Here is a 25835-nt window from a genome sequence, read left to right as displayed (position 1 = left end):
GACTTTATTGTAATAAACGATAATATTGTTGTTTTGAGACCATTTTCAAGTAAAAATGCGATAACACACTATCAAAGATCAATAAACTTTAAATCCGAATGAATATTTAACACTGGAATTGGAAGATATTTTAAATTTCCAAAATAAACAAACAACAGAAACAACAAATTCAATTAATTATGAAGTTTCTGTAAACAAAATTGTCTTTTAAAAAAGAGGCCAGTTGAGACAAAAACACGAGACTGAAGATTTTGACATCCAGTTTTTGGTAGAAAGAAAAGAGAAAAACAATAAATTATGAAAATGTAAATAATTGACATTGCTTTAATTTATCATCTGATTAATTGATTTATTGCTCATTGCAATAGGCCTGTGTTTTTGAAGTGTAAGCACAGAAACAAAAGGAACAAAACACAAAACAGCCAAGACCAGATATCTCTACATTTTATAGCAATTAAAGCAAGTATGAGTTTATGAAAAAATATATTATAAAATAATTTTGAAATCACAAATTGGCCATAAAATACTTAGAAACTTTTTTCTCTGCAGGGTTATTCTAAACAATTAAGCGTTTGATCATATAGTCAAAATAACTTCAAATCCTATCACTTGAAATAGTTTTCTAGCCTACCGTGAAAATAAATGTATATATTTGATGGAAAACAGACACTTTTCCCCTTCATACATGCTTGTCTTTTCTGATGTTATTGATTAATAAGAAACTAACCAGTAACAAACATCATACAAATGATAAATTCAGTGAGATTTTCATTGGTTTAAACCCTGAAAACTTTCATAGAGCAGATGGATTTAGCACAAAGTCTGCATCAGATTTTCTGAAAAGAGCTCTCCTCAAAAAGCGTCAAACTTTAATCAGAACTAGAAGTGAATCTGCTAAAAAAAAACATTGAATTATTTGACAAATTTCTCATTCATGAATATTTAAATTAGTTTAAGGTATCACTGTGAACTAAAGGAAGTGAAAGGAGAATCAGTCCTCCATATAGACAATTCCCTGCATGTTTTTATTAGCGTGGATGTAATGTGAATCACATGCTGAGACCCTCACAATAATCCTATCTGAGCTCGGTTGAGTAGATGAGGGAAGATTTGCTCCCAAAAAAGGGATTTTTCTTCTCGATGATCTGCAAAAGCAAAAAGTCAAAGTTGTTTTAAAGAAAAAAATGAAGCTTTGTTGGTAGCAACATTCTGAACATATCAATATTAATTATTTCTGGTTACAAAATAGTTTATACTGATCAATATTGCTGCAAAACTGTGACTCCTTTCCTCTCTTTACTTCAAATTGGGACTGACTTTCCTGGAATGCTTATTTTATTTTTAACATTTTTATTTTTATTTTAAATGTAATGTATAACTCATTTTTAAAAAATGTGCCAACAGACACTGGTTAGATTTGAAAATTTTACAGATTTCTTGAAATTGAGCTGTTGTCTTACAGCAACAGTCTTCAGTCAGAGGCCTCTTCAGGGTCACTGCAAGACTGACTGCTACTGAAAGCTCTTCCTGCACACAGCAAAGACTCTCTGAAGACACTTGGATACAAATTTGGGGGAAAATAAAGTATCTTTGAATTACTTTATCTTTATTAAAATTATTTTGATTACATAAAACTTTAACGAAAAGATGAAAATCAAAAGAAAAAGGGAAAAATGTTAAATGAACATTAAATTATTTCCATTCTTTCAGGAGCTTTAAACGTTTTGTGGGATCTAAGGGAACATGGAGCTCTTCCCGTTCCAACTTATTAGCCAAAAGGAAGAAAAAGAGCTGGGATATGAGGAAAAAACGGTTAATGAGCCGATTTTTCCACATTCAGCGTTTCATTCTGTGGTAAACGGAGCAAAAGAAACGCACCTGTCATGGAAAGGCTCCCCGACCCGAGTGCTGCAAACTTTCCTTTATCTTCCGGGCAATGGTTCGGATCCCGCAGGGCAGGAAGAAGACGAAAACAACACCAGGCATTGGAGCAGGGAGGAATATTAATCAGTCTAGAGGTGCGGTTTGGACCGTGGCGGTGAAACAGGCTGAGTGAAGTTGCCTCTACCGGATCGTCTCATGGTTTCTGTGTTTTTACAGCTCTTCATCGTTTTTTTCTATTATTTCCTGTCGTTGTCTCTCACAGTAACCCGAGTCAACGCCGACAGCGGACTGGTGTCGACTTTTACCAACAGGTGTGTGTAGTTCTCACTAACTAGATACTTTTAGACACTTTCATGTAACTGTGTTTCTATGCGACTCAGACCAGTCTGTAGTCGTCGTTAATGTGGGTAGTTGGTGTAACTTGCGCTGCAGTTTGAGGCTCTTAACGTAACTTACGTCAACGTCCGACCGTTGGTTCGGTTAACGGCTAACGGTGGGCTTCATTAAACGGGCTTTAATCGCCAGATTTCATACATGTTTAACCTAAACTGGCGAGTTTTAAAGACCGTCTGAGCGTTGTAGTCATTTGTGAGTTTAAATCTGTTCTTATTTGCATTATCTACTTGCCAATAGTTTTATTAGACTTGCATATACATCGTGGTGAACCTTGATAAACTTTATTAGCAGCAGTTCTCCTTGTCTTTTGTTACAATCACCAGTTCCTGGTAGAGTTTTTGTCACACAGAAGTTGCCCTACAGGTGCTGTTTAACTGTTGGCATTCAAACTATGAGGAAAAAGTTGCCTGGTTATTCCAGTAATGTTTCATTTTGCTTTAAGGTAACCTAGAATTTAAATGAAGCTCTTATTTGAGATGGGAATGTGGCATACTATAAAACTGGTGTTGAGTTTGAACAAATGATCCGCCCTGCTCTCTGTATCTTTTTACAGGGTGGGAACCCTCCATGATGGCCAAGTTCATGTTGTTTCAGCCTTCATTAATCAAAACATTTAACCCCAGCAGAGGATGTCTGTGGGATATTTAAATCCTGCTTCTTTTTAAGCATTTGTTTTGTTTTTTTTAGGTGGGGAACTGCATGTCATGATCCTTTTTCAGAATTTCTGACTAAAGTGCTGTGAGAAAATATGTCTACATCAAGATTTACTCACATACCTTTTTTTATTATTTGAAATGCAGTTTAATCTTCATGGCATGGCATGAAGCATTCGGTCCATTTGGTTTTTCTGGGTTTTACAAATGAGCCACATCCTGCTGAGTTGAGCTGTCGAGCACTGCAGAAACTTTCTACTGGTATCTTGAATGCAGGCTCCTTGTGTCGATGTGCCATCCATTAAGTCGACCCAGTTCTTCTGAGCTGACCGATCTTAAAGACATGATGCCAGAGGCTCCTGATTTGATCAACCTGGGCTTCCTGTCCGATTCGGAACAGGAGCTTATCCTGGAAGTGCTGCGTCGGGATGAGGAGCTGAGGACGGTGGAAGACAAACGAGTACGGTGAGAAGAGACCAGAGAGTACCAAAACATGCTATGTTTTAATGGCCAGGAGATTTAAACGTTGGGGTTCCCTTAATTTTATGCTCCTCTTATGACACAGTAAGTTATGTTTTAAAGATTGCCATGAAAATATTTTACATCAGTGTATTTGCAAGCACTATGATTAACTTCTGTCTTTAGCTGGGTTAGCTTACCGTTTTCAAATCCGTAAATAGTAGTTTTAGCTTTTAAAAGTCCGAAAAAAGATGGAAATGTTTATCTTTTTCCATCCCATCTATGCAAAGTAGGTTGTGTTGCAATATGTATGCAAATTGGTAGGGTTACAAAAATAAATACTTTCACTAGGGAGGAAACGATAACATTAAATTCTGACAGGATTTTAACGCCAGAAAGTTGAAACATTTTAAGAAACTAAATTAAGTGCAATTGTCTTATTTGACACATTTTGTGAAAGGAAAATGATTCCTTCCCTTCCACTCTTCTCATTATTTTTCCATCCATTTTGCAATCATCTTTTTATTTCTCCATTCATTTTTCCATCCGTCTATCTATTAGTTCACCAATTTTAATCACTTAATGGCTACATTTTGGTTGTCTTTATTCAGTAATAACATTCACACTGAAGAGTGCTGGCTTCATTGCAGACTGGTAGCATTTAGGATGGTGCTTAATGCTACATGAGCTTTTAGGTAGCAAAAGAAGATCCATCAAATTTGTGTGCTCTCTTTTGCTGGTGCACCTTTTCCTTCCACTCAACTTTCTTTCAATATTCCTGGATGCATAACTCTGTGAGCAACAGGCTTCTTTAGCAGTGACTGTTTACTGCTGCGTCTTCTGGAGCATTAATGATGCAATGTCTGGTCAGTAGTTTTTACCTGTGAAGACAGTGTCTAAGCTTTGCAGGTCTTTTTATTTACCGTATTTCATGGTTCATGTTCATTGGTATGAATTAACATTTAACACGTCAGTGAAAACATGAGTCATAAAGAGGAAAAAGCATGGACCATAAGAACCAGAACCAGCCAAACTATGAAAAAAAGTGCTATTTATATTCTGGAAAATATGGAAATTATTGGTGTGAAACTGAGTTTTCTCTATTTAACTTTAAATTTAGACACAGAATTTTGGATTTTTATTATGTGTAAACCACAATGATCACATTAAAAGGCTTGGAATATTTTGGTATATAATGAGTTTTGCTTTCTGATGCTGACCAGAAATATTAAACTTTTTCATGCACAACATTCACATTTTTTCAGATGCACTTGTATTCTTTGTATTGTTTTGTTTTTTATTCTTAACTTTTCCAGTTGCATTTTCTTTATTGAAAGCACATGTACAGTATTCCTGAGCTCCCTGCCTGCATTAATGCTCAGTTGAAGTGGTGGTTGTTGGTTATTTATCTCAGGAAGCTGAAGTCGGAGTTGCTGGAGGTCAAACGGAAAGGGGCCAAGCGCGGCGGTGAAAGTTACGGCGAGCGGAGCTGTGGCCGTTGCCAGGAGCCTCTGAGTCGTCTGTCGGTTTTCTCCAACCAGTGTAAAATATGCAATCACTACGTGTGCCGAAACTGCCAAGCAGTCCTGCCCAATGGATCCTGGCTGTGCAGCGTGTGTATCAAAGAAACGTAAGACCGGTTTGGTTCCCTCATCCTTGCATATCTGCCGTCGTTGATATTGCTGCATTTGTTCAAAACGACTTAAAATTTTAAAGACTTGAGTGACTTTGTAAGTTGTTTTTTTTTTATTATTATTATTATTTGTTGCGTTTTGAATGAAAATGCCTCCATCCTTTCTGCCATTGATTTAAATCCGTGGTGTCCAACCAAAATCCCCAATCTGAAAATATTCAGGGTCCAAAATCTTTTCTCTTTTTTTTCCTAGATTACAAATGCCAAAATATTATTGCCATTTTTCTGTTTTACCTGCACAATATTAAGGCAAACGTAAAATATTAAGTTTGCAGTTATTTTATTTTTTGGACTTATTTTCCATTTTAAAATGTTTTTAGTTTACTGCCAGCAATGAAAGTAAGATTTTTATTTTACAGTCTTTACTGTATTTGGCTAAATGTAAAGACGTGCCAAAGTCTGTTTTTGAGTAAAAACATCCTCAATGTTTGTGGCTTGATTAATCGCATAATAATAAATAATAAAAGCTAACTCAAGGAAAATTCTTTGCGTTATAATTAACATTTTCTGTTTAAGATGATATAAACTTGCCATGGAAAAAATGACAGTGTTGCAGTCGGGGGCCATATAATATTAATCCAACAGGGCCACAAACGGACTGAGCAGCAGCTCATTGGAGAGGGGCTGAGTTTCTATTACTGTAGCACTGCTGGTAGAAGAAATCAGGCATCAGTGCCACTGATCTTTTTTATTATTATTATTATTCAGAAGTTGTGTCACCAGCCCCTGCTGCCATATATCCAAATAAATATTCATGCCTAGTGTGTATAAAGTCCTGTTTCCACACTCCTCTGCATGTGTTTGTAATAAATTTCAGGGACGTAAAGAAGAGGACAGGCGATTGGTTCTACGACCAAAGAGTTAATCGTTTCTCTATGAATCCTGGGCATGACCTCGTGAGGGTCTCCCTGAAAAAGAGACCACCAGGTTAGTTAAGACAGGAACCAGACATGAGCTTCAGTGGTTCTGATCCTAACAGTTTGTTTTATTCTTATAGCGAGGAAACGTGAAACAGCAGGAGAAAAACTCTTGAGAACTGCAGTTCTTCCCAAACCAGCGCCTCTGCTCAGACAGAAAAATCCGCCCGTTGACACAGAGTGAGTCTTCTTCATTCTTATGGTTTTCTGAAGGATTAGTGTGAGCTTTCTCACAACGCACAGGAAGGAATATTTCACAACTATTTGTTACATTTTCATTGACAGTCAGTCAAGTGAGCATTCAGGATCTATTGCTTCAAGGGAATCTCTTGAACCAAAGGATAATGTTTCTGCAAAGCCTCCCTGCAGTGACACAGAGTCTGCAGAAAACGTCAGTATCCTTAGCGCTAAAACCAAGACTGAATCCGGCCGGGCAACTCCTGAGCAACCGAGGTAAATTCACAGTTTAACACTGTTTAGACTCGCCTTTAAATAAAAAGTGAAGTGGAAACTGAAACCGTAACTCGTATTATTTACATGTACTTCATACTGTTTCCCTGAAATTCTCTTTATTTGACAAAATTCAAAGATTTAGCAATTAATTCAAGCATCTGTGACCATTTTACCAGTGATGTATGGAAATAGAGATGAATAACTAGAGGTGCACCGGTTTATCAGGCAGCCGATCTCCTTAATTTTGGGAGATCAGAGATCGGCCGATATTTACATGTGTAGCTGATCTTATCTGCCTCGGCGAAGGTTTAAAAATGAACCACCATCCTCTTCTGCTCTCCCATGAGAGGTTTGACTGACAGATCAGCCCATCATGTTTGCCCATTCATTTAACATGGTCACCTCACTGTAGGCACCAACTTTATTGTTATATTTAATTAAATTTCAGACAAAAAAAAATCAGGTCAGTCTTTTTCAAGATCAGTAATTGGTGATCAGCCAGAAAACTGCAACCGGTGCTAAAAACAGCTTTTTTTTAAATGAGTGAATGGGAGTTGAATTATAAGAACAACTCCAATTTGAACTACAGAACATTTCCAAACTCTCACCTGAAGTAAGGTTTAATTTCTGGAATGTCTTGTTAAGTTTTAAGTTCAGCGATGTTAATTATTTTTCAAACTAGAAGCGGAGCTCACAAATCTCAGGATTGTTGGTCAGATATTTATTTCTCTTGTTTTGTGTGTTTTGAGCAGCAGAATAAAGCTGCACATTTCCGAAGCGTTTCTTTCAGTAGATGTGTTTTCCTGCAGAGCTCGCAGCTCCGTCCCCTCCAGCCCAGCAGGCTCCAGTCCGATGGCGCCGGGCAGAACGGACGTTGTCAGAACTGAAAGCGGCAGCTCAAACACCAGCTCTGTAAGGACTTTTACTTCAGTCTTAAGTGATTGTGTTTTTATGCATGTGTGTATATTTTTTCATAATGCTTTACATTTTTGTCCTGAAAGCTCCGGATGTGAAATCCCGCAACGCGAACTTCGACCTGGAAGTTGAACGACTCTTCAAGAAAAGCGTCAAAATAGACCCAAAACCCAAAGGTTGTTAATCCCATTTAGAAAAACTGTTATTTTATTATATCTACCTAACTTCTGTTTTTATTCTGTTAGAGTGTTTATCAACACTTGACTTGCGTGATGGTGGTGAGAAACCAGAGGCTTCGATGGGCAAGCGGAGCCGCTCCGTTCCAGGCTTGGACATTCAGGTAAGTGGTGAATATTATCGTTTATTTATAGAATCATTATTGTATCATTTCTTTCTGGTTCTGATCAGGAATCTCTGTCTGTGATCCAATCTTTTAAAATGCCTTTACTGGGACAGTGGAGTACTTGACTGGGTTTGGATGTTTCCACTTTTTGCTCATGGTTCATTATTGCATGTACTGACCAGGCCTGTCATGGTAACAAATTTTACTGGATGATAAATTGTCCCAGAAGTTATGGTGATAAATGATAATATTGTTATTTTGAGACCATTTGCAAGTAATGTAAGGGTAATGGCATAATAATGGAAAAACAAATTTTCTCAAAGATCAATAAACTTAAAGTCTGATGAACATTTAAAACTGGAACTGGAAGACATTTTAAATATCCAAAATAAATAAACAAAACAACAGAAACGAATAAAATTAATTATGAAGTCTCTGTAAGCAAAAATTATCCTTTAAAAAACAAAAAGCTAGCTGAGACCAAAACTGAAGAGTTTTATCATCCAATTTTTGGTAGAAATGGAGTAAAAAGAAAAACAACAAATCATGCAAATGGAAATTGAGTTTGTTTTAATTTATCACAATTGATTTATTGTGACAGGCTCAGTACTGAAAATGTAATCTTATCTATGATGGATTTTCCATAACGGTGAAACATACGTGACCAGAAAAATTCAAACTTTACCCGATTGAACCTGGATCACTGCAGCTGCTGTTGACATTATGATGAACTCGGCTTTATAGTGTGACTGTTGTGTTTATTTAAATGTTTTTATGACCACACAGGAGGATGAGGAGGAGGAGGAAGATATTGACCGTTTGGTCAGCTTTCATAAAATGTCGATGGCCAGAAGTACCTCCAGTCTGCAGAGTTCAAAGGTATCAATGCTCTGACATTTCTTACAGCAGGCGCAGCTGATGTCAGCTAATCTACATGAGCATCTTTAACCTCAGGATTTCCTGCCTCCAGTTCGGAAATCCTGAGCTCATCTAGGACGCCAGCTTACTCAGTTTTGATACGAATTATCTTAAAGAAAATGCCAAATTTTTGCATGTTTAAACAGAATTTGGATAATAAGAAAACACTATTAGTCCTTTAGGAAATGTCTGAGCAGCGGTTATCCAAAAATCAATGTTTGCTTTAAAATGCAGACATTATTACCGACTCTTAACGTCTGTTTGTGCAGAGCATGACGAGTATTTACAGTGAATCCGGAGACTTTGACAGCGTGGAGGTGAGCGGCGACGTCGTCTTCTCTCTGAAGTACGATGAACACACACAGAGCCTCCATGTGTTCATCAAGCAGTGCAACGGTCTGGCCTACGCCGACGCATCGCGCCTGGTTTCCAACCCGTGAGTGTTAAACTTCCAGCTGTACGACACAAAAACTGTGACGAATAAAATCCTGGACTTGTTGAGCAGCTGGACTGATGGTCTCTGTGCGTTTTTGATGTGCAAACACGCCTCAGCGACGTTTCCACAGCTTTGATCAGTTTAGATAAGGGGCTGTTCTGTTTACACAGGCTCGATTCTTGCATCCCTCTGGTGATTAGCTGAGCTTCACAGGAAATTGTATGTTAACATTCACCTCAGCATTTAGTCAGGAAATGCTGCAGAAAACCAGCAGTTGTTCCTTGGAAAAACCTAAACTTTCATCCTTTTTTGTTTTTTTTCCTTCTTTGTTTTGTGTTTCAGTTATGTGAAATGTTACCTGCTGCCAGACAAATCACATCAAAGCAAGAGAAAAACCAGCATCAAGAAAAACACCATCAACCCCGTCTACAATGAAACTATAAAGGTGAACTTTGCATTTTGGCTTAAAGAAAACTTCAGAGTTGGTTTTCTTGCACTGCTCCAAGTATTGACCGCACCCACTCTGACCCTGGGATCTGTGTTTACTTTGCAGACAAGTACAGCTATTGTCAAATATTGATTTTTGGTCCTGCTTTCAGTGGAGGCAGCTGAAACACAAACAGAGCAGCTTACATGGAAATTAGTTGAAATATTTGATAGGAATAGTTGTTTAATATGCAGTCATTTTGAATTTTAGGTACAAGTTGAGAAAATTTAAATTTGTTTTGTTTTTTGTTCATGATCTTTATCATTACGTCTCCACCAGTCGAGCCTTTACAGGGTGTCCACTCTTCCTTAAAAAGTCTTAAATTTGTGTATAAAATGTTAAGGCCTTAAAATGTCTTAGATTAATTTTATAAATGTAAGTTGGCCTTAGATTCATCAGTCTTGTATGTATATTATTATTTTCTCTCAGACTTTTTTTTATACATTTTTTGTGTTCCACTGTTTTTAACTAAACTGTTGTGATCCCCATTTCAAAAGTTTGTATTGCCTGTTGGCTGGACGATGTTCATCTTTGCCATTAGCTCTTGCTAACTGGTACATTGCTGCTTGAAGAAGCAGGGCACCGTTCCACTTTAATCTGCTTATTTTTATACATCTGTCAAGTTTCCTGTTTGGCAAGAAAGCTGACTAGCCTCACTGTATCCAAATCTACCTAATGGTATAAATAAAGTTGATTTAAAATATGATTTTTCTTTTTGTACATTTCTGTCTTGCTACAGATATTAAATTTCACTGTTAATGGACTTAAATGTCTTGAATTTGAATGTATGACACCTTCAGAAACCCTCCTTTAATTATCTGATTTTTGCTGTCCAGTACTCCATCGTCCGTTCTCAGCTGGTCAACCGCTGCCTGATGATATCGGTGTGGCATCACGGTCGCCTCAGCCGTAACGCCTTCCTGGGAGAGGTGCAGGCCGCTCTGGACTGCAGAGACCTGGAGTCAGGACGCGAGGAACAAATGGCTCTCATGGCAAAGGTAGACTAAAGAGACGATTCTGTCCTGAAACGAGGTTTTCTGGTGGATGATGGGTGTTTTCTGTGTAGTTTATATCCTACCTGTTACCAGAACATCTGAGGGGAAAACAAAGCTTACAGAAAATGTGTGTAGGTACTAATATCTCACAGATCCTGGAGTTTGGAAACCAGATTCTTCCTTTGTTTTCTAAGGTTGGTCTAAAGCTGACCTGCTGGCCACGAGCCTTTATTTGGGCTTCCTACACAGTCTGGAAAGTTACAGAATTTGATCTAAAATCTTTTATAGATGAGCACCAATCAGGAGAAAGCGTTGTATTTTTCCTCCTTGGTAGAAATATTTTTACCAGTAGTTTTGGTCTAGTTTCTGAAGTGTCCTTCCACACAAGTAACTTTTCAACAAGATACCAGAGCTTGTTTTTAATTAGTAATTTCTTAATTTTGAGAAATGAGAGAGTACTAGTTCCACTGGCAAATTGTTTCACTTATAACTAGTACTTTTTAAGGAATTATTGACTTGAAACAAGCTGTTTAGCTAAAAGTTGTTTGTAAGTTTTATCTTATTTAAAATGTACTAAGACATTTGCACTAGAATTAAGCAAAATTATCTAGTTAGATTTTCTGTTTTTGCCGTGTATCTCGTCTAAATGTTGTATCCCTCCACCAGCCTTTCAGTCAGTTCATCCTTCCATCCAACCTTTTTTGGTTTATTCACCGGCCCATTAGTCCTCCTATCTGCTCATTTCTACATGTTTACATGTATAGAAATATTTGCCATGAACTTTTTGTCAAGGTTTTTACTGAAGAAATGGGAAGGAACTCTAGAAATCTGAGTTTGGAAAAGTCTAGAATATTCTTAAATGTGTGAAAACCTGGTATAGTTATTAATCTGTTAAATATCACTAAGTTGTTTCCCTTTTTACCTGAGGTTGTAAGTATTATAATTTATGCAGGCATTAACTTTTTTATTAAGAGGCATCATCAGAAGAGATTTCATATTACTGATGATTTAGTAACCAGTAGTTTTTTCTTAAATGTCTCTGAAATAAGATTTTCCTGCCATTAGTCCAAAACTGCCTGCAGCCATAATCTGTCTTGGAAAATATTTAAAATTACAGGCCACTTTTAAAGACATTTATACTGGAGCGCATTGAAGGTTTCTTTGTGGTAAATTTTACCTCAGATAGTTATGAGTGTCTAAAAGTTTGAGGTTTAAACTTAATTTCTCAGTAAATGCAGCACCTTCAGTCTGTGTCTGTGCTGCTCGTTCGTCACTGATGTGGCAGAAACATTGATCAGCAGCAGCAGCAGCTGAATAATGGAGCCAGCAGAGAAATGTGATGTTTTTAAAACAGGAGACAGTCCAGTTGCTCTTCCTCCCTACTTTTAGTCAGAGACCAGCAATACCTGCAATCAAGCTCAAGTTGAACTTTTTATTTTTAACAAAATCCCAAATAATTTCTCACTTCTCATCCAACCCTTTTTATTCCTTGGACCACAGTCTGCTTTGGAAATAAATCTTTTAATTATAATGTAATATAATAAAAACAAATCTAATCTTTTATAGGTTTTAAATGGCTGCATTTCTTTTTCTTACTGAGATCTTCATTTGTCCAGTTGAGAAACTGCTTTGTGACGTTGCCAAGAGAAACGGACGAATATTTCTCATATATTTAACTGTTACAACACATCAGCTAAAGCCATGTTCATGAAATCATTAATATGTTTTAGTGTGAGTATATTTCTGCTTTAACGTAGTAACTGTACCAGCTGAGCCACCCAGTCCTGATGAACCTTGTTTTGTTTTTTGGTCATATTCATGTTTTGGTTCCTAAATGTTTCCTTTAACAGACGGGGTCGGCTGTGCCAGCTTCACCGTTTGCTCAGTACAAAGGAGAGCTGGTGATCTCACTGAAATACGTCACGCCCAAAAAGACGACCGCAGCGAAGGTCAAAGGTAACGTCTCAGACACCAGCTTTCTGCCATGCACTTTAAAACTCTTCCCATCAGTTTTTGTTTCTTATTTTCAGGTAAAAAAGCGCCGCCTGTGGAAAGTGGAGAGCTGCATGTCTTGATTAAAGAAGCGAAGAACCTGATGGCAATGAAAGCCGGAGGAACATCTGACAGCTTTGTGAAAGGGTGCGTCACACGCCTCAGGAAGGGAACTGACATCGATTCATTATTGATCCCACTTATCGATTCTCATTGAGCTGGGAAATAAACTCTTTAATTCAAAATATGCACCATGATGTATTCGATTAAAGCAAAATGAAAACTTACTTAAAGAATAAGAATCCCTCTGTCAAACATTTTAACATAACATGCAACTTTCTGCACATCAACAGTTTTTGTGCTTTTAATATAACGAACGAGCCTCATCTGAAAATATATTCTAATTTATTGAATGTGACTGAATGTTGGAGATTATTCGTTCAGTGTGGCGCTAACATTAACACAATAATGTGGAGGAGTTTAACGTTACCTGGGACTTTTACAGCAGAAGACGCTGTGGTCAGAGAGTCGCCGCTGTTGCTAAGCAACGTATCAAACACTTTCCATTCGTACAAGTCAGCTCCATCTGTGTGGTGAACTGTTTGAGGATGATGGAGGTATTTACTCCTTTCATTGCGATTAAAGTTCTGACCATGTTCCAACCAGCCATAGTTTTGTCTTTTTTTGAGAAATATAAAGATATTTTGACGCCATCTTGGATATTTTTTAATTTAAAATACGAAGCATGTGCAAACTGTCATCAAGCAAATGCGTTACAGGAACCAATAAGTGGATTCGTTAAGCAGGCGGCTTAATGGATCCAAGAAACTGAACTACTGTGAACGGATTCCCATCCTTATAGTCGCTTTAACGACATTTATTGAAACATTTCTTAATTTACTGGGTTTGTATTTGTGGCTCTCCAGGTACTTGTTCCCGTCTAAGGCGAAGAGCACAAAGAGAAAGACCGACATCGTGAAGAAGAACCTGAACCCCCAGTATAACAGCACGTTTGTGTACAAAGAGCTGAGTCTGGAGCAGCTGAGAGAGATGTGCCTGGAGCTGACGGTGTGGGACCGAGAGGCCATGCTGAGCAACGAGTTCCTGGGGGGAGTCCGCCTCAGCTCAGGAAAAGGTAAAAAACTGATGTTTCTGTTTTCAGCTCGAAAATCTAAAAATACCAACTTCATCAGGTTAATCAGATTAAGTGTTGTCAGGGTGTAAAACTGGAATGGTAACAAATCCTGATTCATACTAATAGATGAACAGCATTTTAAAGGGGCAGTATTATGTAAAATTTACTTTATTTTAGCTTTAAATTATGTTATTTTCTCATCAAAAACATACCTGGAGTGTTTCCTTGATTCTCTCATGCTTGAGAAATCCTTTAATCTCCATGGCAACCATTCAGCTGTGCAAAATGCCTGGGTGGACTTGGCACCGCCCTCAAGGCGCAGCTCCACCTCCGAGCCACAGTTTTCAATCTTCTGATCTTTCCCCAAATCCTTCAGACTAGCCAGCAGCATTTGGCAAACACCTGGTGGAGCTGCACTTCTGCTGAGCTCATTTTACGAACTACTTCTCAGTTTAACACTGGTAAAAACGTAATCGAGGAGCAATGTTGTGAAGAGACGGAGGCTCAGTTGTTACATGTGTTAAATTGCAAAGTAAACCTTATGAAAATCCTGTTTATTCCAAATGACTTAAAATTACAACTGAAGGTAGCGTAGTTACTTGATGGTGCAATAAAAACAGATAAAAATGTCATTTTAATATTTAAAGATGAACTCTTTATTTCCACATAATGGAAAGAACTTTGTATGTAGGTCTTAATTTTCCAGGTTGGTTTACTGTAAGATCATCACTACTTCTCTTTTTTTCTCTCTTGTGTGAACATAATATGAGTCAAAGGAATTTTCCATCATGGATCATAATGGATGCCGTGTAATCTTCACACTGCAGGCTCTGTAAAAATAGGAAAAGAGGAAGTGGAGCTGGAATCTGTGGGAGAGGAGATCAGCCTGTGGCAGAAGATGATGCAGTACCCCGACTCGTGGGCAGAGGGCACTCTTCCACTGCGTTCCTCAATGGGAAAGACGAAGGGTAAATGAGGGCAGAGCTGAAAATGATCTGATGTGATAAGCTCTGGCCTCAGAGACAAATGGGAGTCTGGATTCATTGGAGAAACCAAACTTATCTGACCAGAAGCTCGGTGCTACAGTTTTACCGTCTGCTCACTCCTCCCTCTCTGTACGGGACTCAGCTTATTTCACCCACTCCTGATTGGTGTTACTATTGAAAATGCACCAAAGCATCACACTTAGTCACTTTTTTAAACTCTGACTGTATGTATTACTATTTAAAATCATGTAGGACACAGAAGTTTCTTAATTTTTCACGCTTGTCTTTATAATCGTTTACAGAAGAACACTATGAAGGAAAACCATTATAAACCGGTATTATGGAGGATTTCTGGGTTTGGATGAAAACCACCAATGTGCTTTATTCTTATTACTGTTGTTTTTATAGAACTTCAATTAAAGGCCTTATTTTAATAAATTAAATAACTATAAGTTTAAGATTTTCTTTTTGGAGTGTTATCAGTCACATCTGTTGACCCAATAAAAGTTAAATCCATCGTGTTCTTGTCTCCACTTTTTTCTGTTTGCATCCAACTCGGCATGGAAACATTTAATTGACTTACAGTTAATTGTCGATTTGATTATTAGATTCATTCTAGCTAAAATCGATTAATAACGTCCGTTTTAGACATTCTCCTAGCGTTGCGGTTTGGCCGCCGTCCAGCAGAGGGCGCGGCTGATCATTTTGAACCGGAGCTATTTATACAGAAACAATATGGCGGCTATTCCAGAACGGGAAGGGAAATACGATCCAACAGAGTCAGATGTGGGATGCAAAATGCACCTTTTAAGATTCTGTTTTGAAATATAAACACCTGGATATTGCCCATTCAGCCGTTATACGATAGGGCGACGTCAATTTCCCAAGAAGGTGAGGCTGTGCAGACAGAAAAACGGAGTAAAGGTTAAAAAAATAAAATAAAATGATTAGCAAGGTTAAGGGCTGTCGTGAGTTAAAGCACTTCATGTAGCGACGTTTTAACATTTCTGTAAGATCAGCCAGACTTCCATATTCATCTCTGTTCATCAGCAACTTTTGCTTGACATATTTAATTATTTTTAATATTTTTATTTTTCACCAACCCTAGAGGTTGTTTTATATTTTACAAAATACGTCTAACCTTAATAATGTGAGAAAGGCACAATTTTCACGGGTTTTTTTTCTCAGTATTTAATACAGCTGACACAAAATATTTTTATTTTCTAAAAAATGTAGCCATTTATGTTACAGGAAGACAGTCGGCATCTTGACAGAAAACTCAGATTTCTAAGAAGATGGCCGCTCCTTTAAAAAAATAACAGCGAAAAGAGAAGGAATTAAACAAAAAAAATAAGATAATTAAGAAAAGATGCTGCTTGTCAAGTCATTAGTCAATTGATAAGATTAGTCAACTTTAAATTTATTAATAACTTGCATCCCTATGTCCACCTGGTCATTTTCCCTTTTCTAACATATCATTTACTGGTAAACTAGATTTTTAACTCTGGGATTTAATAGTTGAACATGACATTAAAGCAGAATAGGTTATTCTAGATTTCTTGCAATAAAAAATGTTATTTTATTATAAATTAGAACAGAATTTATTGATGTAAAGTAAAAATAAACTATTTTCCTGCCCCAGATGTTGGTTTATATTGAACAAACAGTGCCAGCACTTCAGTCTTGTGTAATGACCCCATTTAAACATGAGGAGCTGCCCTCTGCTTTAATCCCNTTATTATTATTATTCAGAAGTTGTGTCACCAGCCCCTGCTGCCATATATCCAAATAAATATTCATGCCTAGTGTGTATAAAGTCCTGTTTCCACACTCCTCTGCATGTGTTTGTAATAAATTTCAGGGACGTAAAGAAGAGGACAGGCGATTGGTTCTACGACCAAAGAGTTAATCGTTTCTCTATGAATCCTGGGCATGACCTCGTGAGGGTCTCCCTGAAAAAGAGACCACCAGGTTAGTTAAGACAGGAACCAGACATGAGCTTCAGTGGTTCTGATCCTAACAGTTTGTTTTATTCTTATAGCGAGGAAACGTGAAACAGCAGGAGAAAAACTCTTGAGAACTGCAGTTCTTCCCAAACCAGCGCCTCTGCTCAGACAGAAAAATCCGCCCGTTGACGCAGAGTGAGTCTTCTTCATTCTTATGGTTTTCTGAAGGATTAGTGTGAGCTTTCTCACAACGCACAGGAAGGAATATTTCACAACTATTTGTTACATTTTCATTGACAGTCAGTCAAGTGAGCATTCAGGATCTATTGCTTCAAGGGAATCTCTTGAACCAAAGGATAATGTTTCTGCAAAGCCTCCCTGCAGTGACACAGAGTCTGCAGAAAACGTCAGTATCCTTAGCGTTAAAACCAAGACTGAATCCGGCCGGGCAACTCCTGAGCAACCGAGGTAAATTCACAGTTTAACACCGTTTAGACTCGCCTTTAAATAAAAAGTGAAGTGGAAACTGAAACCGTAACTCGTATTATTTACATGTACTTCATACTGTTTCCCTGAAATTCTCTTTATTTGACAAAATTCAAAGATTTAGCAATTAATTCAAGCATCTGTGACCATTTTACCAGTGATGTATGGAAATAGAGATGAATAACTAGAGGTGCACCGGTTTATCAGGCAGCCGATCTCCTTAATTTTGGGAGATCAGAGATCGGCCGATATTTACATGTGTAGCTGATCTTATCTGCCTCGGCGAAGGTTTAAAAATGAACCACCATCCTCTTCTGCTCTCCCATGAGAGGTTTGACTGACAGATCAGCCCATCATGTTTGCCCATTCATTTAACATGGTCACCTCACTGTAGGCACCAACTTTATTGTTATATTTAATTAAATTTCAGACAAAAAAAAATCAGGTCAGTCTTTTTCAAGATCAGTAATTGGTGATCAGCCAGAAAACTGCAACCGGTGCTAAAAACAGCTTTTTTTTAAATGAGTGAATGGGAGTTGAATTATAAGAACAACTCCAGTTTGAACTACAGAACATTTCCAAACTCTCACCTGAAGTAAGGTTTAATTTCTGGAATGTCTTGGTAAGTTTTAAGTTCAGCGACGTTAATTATTTTTCAAACTAGAAGCGGAGCTCACAAATCTCAGGATTGTTGGTCAGATATTTATTTCTCTTGTTTTGTGTGTTTTGAGCAGCAGAATAAAGCTGCACATTTCCGAAGCGTTTCTTTCAGTAGATGTGTTTTCCTGCAGAGCTCGCAGCTCCGTCCCCTCCAGCCCAGCAGCCTCCAGTCCGATGGCGCCGGGCAGAACGGACGTTGTCAGAACTGAAAGCGGCAGCTCAAACACCAGCTCTGTAAGGACTTTTACTTCAGTCTTAAGTGATTGTGTTTTTATGCATGTGTGTATATTTTTTCATAATGCTTTACCATTTTTGTCCTGAAGGCTCCGGATGTGAAATCCCGCAACGCGAACTTCGACCTGGAAGTTGAACGACTCTTCAAGAAAAGCGTCAAAATAGACCCAAAACCCAAAGGTTGTTAATCCCATTTAGAAAAACTGTTATTTTATTATATCTACCTAACTTCTGTTTTTATTCTGTTAGAGTGTTTATCAACACTTGACTTGCGTGATGGTGGTGAGAAACCAGAGGCTTCGATGGGCAAGCGGAGCCGCTCCGTTCCAGGCTTGGACATTCAGGTAAGTGGTGAATATTATCGTTTATTTATAGAATCATTATTGTATCATTTCTTTCTGGTTCTGATCAGGAATCTCTGTCTGTGATCCAATCTTTTAAAATGCCTTTACTGGGACAGTGGAGTACTTGACTGGGTTTGGATGTTTCCACTTTTTGCTCATGGTTCATTATTGCATGTACTGACCAGGCCTGTCATGGTAACAAATTTTACTGGATGATAAATTGTCCCAGAAGTTATGGTGATAAATGATAATATTGTTATTTTGAGACCATTTGCAAGTAATGTAAGGGTAATGGCATAATAATGGAAAAACAAATTTTCTCAAAGATCAATAAACTTAAAGTCTGATGAACATTTAAAACTGGAACTGGAAGACATTTTAAATATCCAAAATAAATAAACAAAACAACAGAAACGAATAAAATTAATTATGAAGTCTCTGTAAGCAAAAATTATCCTTTAAAAAACAAAAAGCTAGCTGAGACCAAAACTGAAGAGTTTTATCATCCAATTTTTGGTAGAAATGGAGTAAAAAGAAAAACAACAAATCATGCAAATGGAAATTGAGTTTGTTTTAATTTATCACAATTGATTTATTGTGACAGGCTCAGTACTGAAAATGTAATCTTATCTATGATGGATTTTCCATAACGGTGAAACATACGTGACCAGAAAAATTCAAACTTTACCCGATTGAACCTGGATCACTGCAGCTGCTGTTGACATTATGATGAACTCGGCTTTATAGTGTGACTGTTGTGTTTATTTAAATGTTTTTATGACCACACAGGAGGATGAGGAGGAGGAGGAAGATATTGACCGTTTGGTCAGCTTTCATAAAATGTCGATGGCCAGAAGTACCTCCAGTCTGCAGAGTTCAAAGGTATCAATGCTCTGACATTTCTTACAGCAGGCGCAGCTGATGTCAGCTAATCTACATGAGCATCTTTAACCTCAGGATTTCCTGCCTCCAGTTCGGAAATCCTGAGCTCATCTAGGACGCCAGCTTACTCAGTTTTGATACGAATTATCTTAAAGAAAATGCCAAATTTTTGCATGTTTAAACAGAATTTGGATAATAAGAAAACACTATTAGTCCTTTAGGAAATGTCTGAGCAGCGGTTATCCAAAAATCAATGTTTGCTTTAAAATGCAGACATTATTACCGACTCTTAACGTCTGTTTGTGCAGAGCATGACGAGTATTTACAGTGAATCCGGAGACTTTGACAGCGTGGAGGTGAGCGGCGACGTCGTCTTCTCTCTGAAGTACGATGAACACACACAGAGCCTCCATGTGTTCATCAAGCAGTGCAACGGTCTGGCCTACGCCGACGCATCGCGCCTGGTTTCCAACCCGTGAGTGTTAAACTTCCAGCTGTACGACACAAAAACTGTGACGAATAAAATCCTGGACTTGTTGAGCAGCTGGACTGATGGTCTCTGTGCGTTTTTGATGTGCAAACACGCCTCAGCGACGTTTCCACAGCTTTGATCAGTTTAGATAAGGGGCTGTTCTGTTTACACAGGCTCGATTCTTGCATCCCTCTGGTGATTAGCTGAGCTTCACAGGAAATTGTATGTTAACATTCACCTCAGCATTTAGTCAGGAAATGCTGCAGAAAACCAGCAGTTGTTCCTTGGAAAAACCTAAACTTTCATCCTTTTTTGTTTTTTTTCCTTCTTTGTTTTGTGTTTCAGTTATGTGAAATGTTACCTGCTGCCAGACAAATCACATCAAAGCAAGAGAAAAACCAGCATCAAGAAAAACACCATCAACCCCGTCTACAATGAAACTATAAAGGTGAACTTTGCATTTTGGCTTAAAGAAAACTTCAGAGTTGGTTTTCTTGCACTGCTCCAAGTATTGACCGCACCCACTCTGACCCTGGGATCTGTGTTTACTTTGCAGACAAGTACAGCTATTGTCAAATATTGATTTTTGGTCCTGCTTTCAGTGGAGGCAGCTGAAACACAAACAGAGCAGCTTACATGGAAATTAGTTGAAATATTTGATAGGAATAGTTGTTTAATATGCAGTCATTTTGAATTTTAGGTACAAGTTGAGAAAATTTAAATTTGTTTTGTTTTTTGTTCATGATCTTTATCATTACGTCTCCACCAGTCGAGCCTTTACAGGGTGTCCACTCTTCCTTAAAAAGTCTTAAATTTGTGTATAAAATGTTAAGGCCTTAAAATGTCTTAGATTAATTTTATAAATGTAAGTTGGCCTTAGATTCATCAGTCTTGTATGTATATTATTATTTTCTCTCAGACTTTTTTTTATACATTTTTTGTGTTCCACTGTTTTTAACTAAACTGTTGTGATCCCCATTTCAAAAGTTTGTATTGCCTGTTGGCTGGACGATGTTCATCTTTGCCATTAGCTCTTGCTAACTGGTACATTGCTGCTTGAAGAAGCAGGGCACCGTTCCACTTTAATCTGCTTATTTTTATACATCTGTCAAGTTTCCTGTTTGGCAAGAAAGCTGACTAGCCTCACTGTATCCAAATCTACCTAATGGTATAAATAAAGTTGATTTAAAATATGATTTTTCTTTTTGTACATTTCTGTCTTGCTACAGATATTAAATTTCACTGTTAATGGACTTAAATGTCTTGAATTTGAATGTATGACACCTTCAGAAACCCTCCTTTAATTATCTGATTTTTGCTGTCCAGTACTCCATCGTCCGTTCTCAGCTGGTCAACCGCTGCCTGATGATATCGGTGTGGCATCACGGTCGCCTCAGCCGTAACGCCTTCCTGGGAGAGGTGCAGGCCGCTCTGGACTGCAGAGACCTGGAGTCAGGACGCGAGGAACAAATGGCTCTCATGGCAAAGGTAGACTAAAGAGACGATTCTGTCCTGAAACGAGGTTTTCTGGTGGATGATGGGTGTTTTCTGTGTAGTTTATATCCTACCTGTTACCAGAACATCTGAGGGGAAAACAAAGCTTACAGAAAATGTGTGTAGGTACTAATATCTCACAGATCCTGGAGTTTGGAAACCAGATTCTTCCTTTGTTTTCTAAGGTTGGTCTAAAGCTGACCTGCTGGCCACGAGCCTTTATTTGGGCTTCCTACACAGTCTGGAAAGTTACAGAATTTGATCTAAAATCTTTTATAGATGAGCACCAATCAGGAGAAAGCGTTGTATTTTTCCTCCTTGGTAGAAATATTTTTACCAGTAGTTTTGGTCTAGTTTCTGAAGTGTCCTTCCACACAAGTAACTTTTCAACAAGATACCAGAGCTTGTTTTTAATTAGTAATTTCTTAATTTTGAGAAATGAGAGAGTACTAGTTCCACTGGCAAATTGTTTCACTTATAACTAGTACTTTTTAAGGAATTATTGACTTGAAACAAGCTGTTTAGCTAAAAGTTGTTTGTAAGTTTTATCTTATTTAAAATGTACTAAGACATTTGCACTAGAATTAAGCAAAATTATCTAGTTAGATTTTCTGTTTTTGCCGTGTATCTCGTCTAAATGTTGTATCCCTCCACCAGCCTTTCAGTCAGTTCATCCTTCCATCCAACCTTTTTTGGTTTATTCACCGGCCCATTAGTCCTCCTATCTGCTCATTTCTACATGTTTACATGTATAGAAATATTTGCCATGAACTTTTTGTCAAGGTTTTTACTGAAGAAATGGGAAGGAACTCTAGAAATCTGAGTTTGGAAAAGTCTAGAATATTCTTAAATGTGTGAAAACCTGGTATAGTTATTAATCTGTTAAATATCACTAAGTTGTTTCCCTTTTTACCTGAGGTTGTAAGTATTATAATTTATGCAGGCATTAACTTTTTTATTAAGAGGCATCATCAGAAGAGATTTCATATTACTGATGATTTAGTAACCAGTAGTTTTTTCTTAAATGTCTCTGAAATAAGATTTTCCTGCCATTAGTCCAAAACTGCCTGCAGCCATAATCTGTCTTGGAAAATATTTAAAATTACAGGCCACTTTTAAAGACATTTATACTGGAGCGCATTGAAGGTTTCTTTGTGGTAAATTTTACCTCAGATAGTTATGAGTGTCTAAAAGTTTGAGGTTTAAACTTAATTTCTCAGTAAATGCAGCACCTTCAGTCTGTGTCTGTGCTGCTCGTTCGTCACTGATGTGGCAGAAACATTGATCAGCAGCAGCAGCAGCTGAATAATGGAGCCAGCAGAGAAATGTGATGTTTTTAAAACAGGAGACAGTCCAGTTGCTCTTCCTCCCTACTTTTAGTCAGAGACCAGCAATACCTGCAATCAAGCTCAAGTTGAACTTTTTATTTTTAACAAAATCCCAAATAATTTCTCACTTCTCATCCAACCCTTTTTATTCCTTGGACCACAGTCTGCTTTGGAAATAAATCTTTTAATTATAATGTAATATAATAAAAACAAATCTAATCTTTTATAGGTTTTAAATGGCTGCATTTCTTTTTCTTACTGAGATCTTCATTTGTCCAGTTGAGAAACTGCTTTGTGACGTTGCCAAGAGAAACGGACGAATATTTCTCATATATTTAACTGTTACAACACATCAGCTAAAGCCATGTTCATGAAATCATTAATATGTTTTAGTGTGAGTATATTTCTGCTTTAACGTAGTAACTGTACCAGCTGAGCCACCCAGTCCTGATGAACCTTGTTTTGTTTTTTGGTCATATTCATGTTTTGGTTCCTAAATGTTTCCTTTAACAGACGGGGTCGGCTGTGCCAGCTTCACCGTTTGCTCAGTACAAAGGAGAGCTGGTGATCTCACTGAAATACGTCACGCCCAAAAAGACGACCGCAGCGAAGGTCAAAGGTAACGTCTCAGACACCAGCTTTCTGCCATGCACTTTAAAACTCTTCCCATCAGTTTTTGTTTCTTATTTTCAGGTAAAAAAGCGCCGCCTGTGGAAAGTGGAGAGCTGCATGTCTTGATTAAAGAAGCGAAGAACCTGATGGCAATGAAAGCCGGAGGAACATCTGACAGCTTTGTGAAAGGGTGCGTCACACGCCTCAGGAAGGGAACTGACATCGATTCATTATTGATCCCACTTATCGATTCTCATTGAGCTGGGAAATAAACTCTTTAATTCAAAATATGCACCATGATGTATTCGATTAAAGCAAAATGAAAACTTACTTAAAGAATAAGAATCCCTCTGTCAAACATTTTAACATAACATGCAACTTTCTGCACATCAACAGTTTTTGTGCTTTTAATATAACGAACGAGCCTCATCTGAAAATATATTCTAATTTATTGAATGTGACTGAATGTTGGAGATTATTCGTTCAGTGTGGCGCTAACATTAACACAATAATGTGGAGGAGTTTAACGTTACCTGGGACTTTTACAGCAGAAGACGCTGTGGTCAGAGAGTCGCCGCTGTTGCTAAGCAACGTATCAAACACTTTCCATTCGTACAAGTCAGCTCCATCTGTGTGGTGAACTGTTTGAGGATGATGGAGGTATTTACTCCTTTCATTGCGATTAAAGTTCTGACCATGTTCCAACCAGCCATAGTTTTGTCTTTTTTTGAGAAATATAAAGATATTTTGACGCCATCTTGGATATTTTTTAATTTAAAATACGAAGCATGTGCAAACTGTCATCAAGCAAATGCGTTACAGGAACCAATAAGTGGATTCGTTAAGCAGGCGGCTTAATGGATCCAAGAAACTGAACTACTGTGAACGGATTCCCATCCTTATAGTCGCTTTAACGACATTTATTGAAACATTTCTTAATTTACTGGGTTTGTATTTGTGGCTCTCCAGGTACTTGTTCCCGTCTAAGGCGAAGAGCACAAAGAGAAAGACCGACATCGTGAAGAAGAACCTGAACCCCCAGTATAACAGCACGTTTGTGTACAAAGAGCTGAGTCTGGAGCAGCTGAGAGAGATGTGCCTGGAGCTGACGGTGTGGGACCGAGAGGCCATGCTGAGCAACGAGTTCCTGGGGGGAGTCCGCCTCAGCTCAGGAAAAGGTAAAAAACTGATGTTTCTGTTTTCAGCTCGAAAATCTAAAAATACCAACTTCATCAGGTTAATCAGATTAAGTGTTGTCAGGGTGTAAAACTGGAATGGTAACAAATCCTGATTCATACTAATAGATGAACAGCATTTTAAAGGGGCAGTATTATGTAAAATTTACTTTATTTTAGCTTTAAATTATGTTATTTTCTCATCAAAAACATACCTGGAGTGTTTCCTTGATTCTCTCATGCTTGAGAAATCCTTTAATCTCCATGGCAACCATTCAGCTGTGCAAAATGCCTGGGTGGACTTGGCACCGCCCTCAAGGCGCAGCTCCACCTCCGAGCCACAGTTTTCAATCTTCTGATCTTTCCCCAAATCCTTCAGACTAGCCAGCAGCATTTGGCAAACACCTGGTGGAGCTGCACTTCTGCTGAGCTCATTTTACGAACTACTTCTCAGTTTAACACTGGTAAAAACGTAATCGAGGAGCAATGTTGTGAAGAGACGGAGGCTCAGTTGTTACATGTGTTAAATTGCAAAGTAAACCTTATGAAAATCCTGTTTATTCCAAATGACTTAAAATTACAACTGAAGGTAGCGTAGTTACTTGATGGTGCAATAAAAACAGATAAAAATGTCATTTTAATATTTAAAGATGAACTCTTTATTTCCACATAATGGAAAGAACTTTGTATGTAGGTCTTAATTTTCCAGGTTGGTTTACTGTAAGATCATCACTACTTCTCTTTTTTTCTCTCTTGTGTGAACATAATATGAGTCAAAGGAATTTTCCATCATGGATCATAATGGATGCCGTGTAATCTTCACACTGCAGGCTCTGTAAAAATAGGAAAAGAGGAAGTGGAGCTGGAATCTGTGGGAGAGGAGATCAGCCTGTGGCAGAAGATGATGCAGTACCCAGACTCGTGGGCAGAGGGCACTCTTCCACTGCGTTCCTCAATGGGAAAGACGAAGGGTAAATGAGGGCAGAGCTGAAAATGATCTGATGTGATAAGCTCTGGCCTCAGAGACAAATGGGAGTCTGGATTCATTGGAGAAACCAAACTTATCTGACCAGAAGCTCGGTGCTGCAGTTTTACCGTCTGCTCACTCCTCCCTCTCTGTACGGGACTCAGCTTATTTCACCCACTCCTGATTGGTGTTACTATTGAAAATGCACCAAAGCATCACACTTAGTCACTTTTTTAAACTCTGACTGTATGTATTACTATTTAAAATCATGTAGGACACAGAAGTTTCTTAATTTTTCACGCTTGTCTTTATAATCGTTTACAGAAGAACACTATGAAGGAAAACCATTATAAACCGGTATTATGGAGGATTTCTGGGTTTGGATGAAAACCACCAATGTGCTTTATTCTTATTACTGTTGTTTTTATAGAACTTCAATTAAAGGCCTTATTTTAATAAATTAAATAACTATAAGTTTAAGATTTTCTTTTTGGAGTGTTATCAGTCACATCTGTTGACCCAATAAAAGTTAAATCCATCGTGTTCTTGTCTCCACTTTTTTCTGTTTGCATC

General features: G+C 37.9%; 1 protein-coding gene across 7 annotated transcripts; it reads left to right on the top strand.

Annotated features, from left to right (window-relative positions):
• Positions 1–1698: 1698 nt before the first annotated feature.
• sytl4 (synaptotagmin-like 4) lies at positions 1699–25805 on the top strand. Of its 7 annotated transcripts, none has more exons than XM_016680508.1 (18): positions 1699–2047; positions 2146–2195; positions 3210–3398; positions 4807–5022; positions 5903–6012; positions 6083–6182; positions 6288–6455; positions 17886–17988; positions 18078–18168; positions 18238–18332; positions 19122–19214; positions 19523–19689; positions 20032–20134; positions 21013–21174; positions 23022–23127; positions 23202–23310; positions 24090–24298; positions 25126–25805. In XM_016680508.1, exons 1-18 carry the CDS (start codon positions 1937–1939, stop codon positions 25272–25274), a joined length of 2331 nt encoding a protein of 776 aa, XP_016535994.1. In that variant the 5' UTR covers positions 1699–1936; the 3' UTR covers positions 25275–25805. The 7 variants fall into 7 exon arrangements, with proteins under 7 accessions (XP_016535994.1, XP_016535993.1, XP_016535995.1 ...); XM_016680507.1 differs by lacking the exons at positions 17886–17988; positions 18078–18168; positions 18238–18332; ... (6 more) ...; positions 24090–24298; positions 25126–25805 and adding exons at positions 7265–7367; positions 7456–7546; positions 7616–7710; ... (6 more) ...; positions 13468–13676; positions 14504–15183 and having other exon boundaries at positions 1699–2018; positions 2101–2195; XM_016680509.1 differs by having other exon boundaries at positions 1700–2018; positions 2147–2195.
• Positions 25806–25835: the final 30 nt, after the last annotated feature.

This window comes from Poecilia formosa, unplaced genomic scaffold (genome assembly GCF_000485575.1).
Source record: "Poecilia formosa unplaced genomic scaffold, Poecilia_formosa-5.1.2 Scaffold244, whole genome shotgun sequence".
NCBI classification, from domain to species: domain Eukaryota; kingdom Metazoa; phylum Chordata; class Actinopteri; order Cyprinodontiformes; family Poeciliidae; genus Poecilia; species Poecilia formosa.
Note: the sequence above shows the minus strand (reverse complement) of the source record. Positions and strands in the feature narration are given on the sequence as shown.

What these genes read in the sequence shown, in the direction of transcription:
- sytl4 (XM_016680507.1), top strand. Translation starts at nt 1,884, where the DNA reads ATGGAAAGGCTCCCCGACCCGAGTGCTGCAAACTTTCCTTTATCTTCC. An exon ending in AATCCGCCCGTTGACACAGA is followed by an intron (nt 6,183 to 6,287) that starts GTGAGTCTTCTT and finishes TTTCATTGACAG; the next exon opens with TCAGTCAAGTGAGCATTCAG. An exon ending in GCAGCTCAAACACCAGCTCT is followed by an intron (nt 7,368 to 7,455) that starts GTAAGGACTTTT and finishes TTTGTCCTGAAA; the next exon opens with GCTCCGGATGTGAAATCCCG.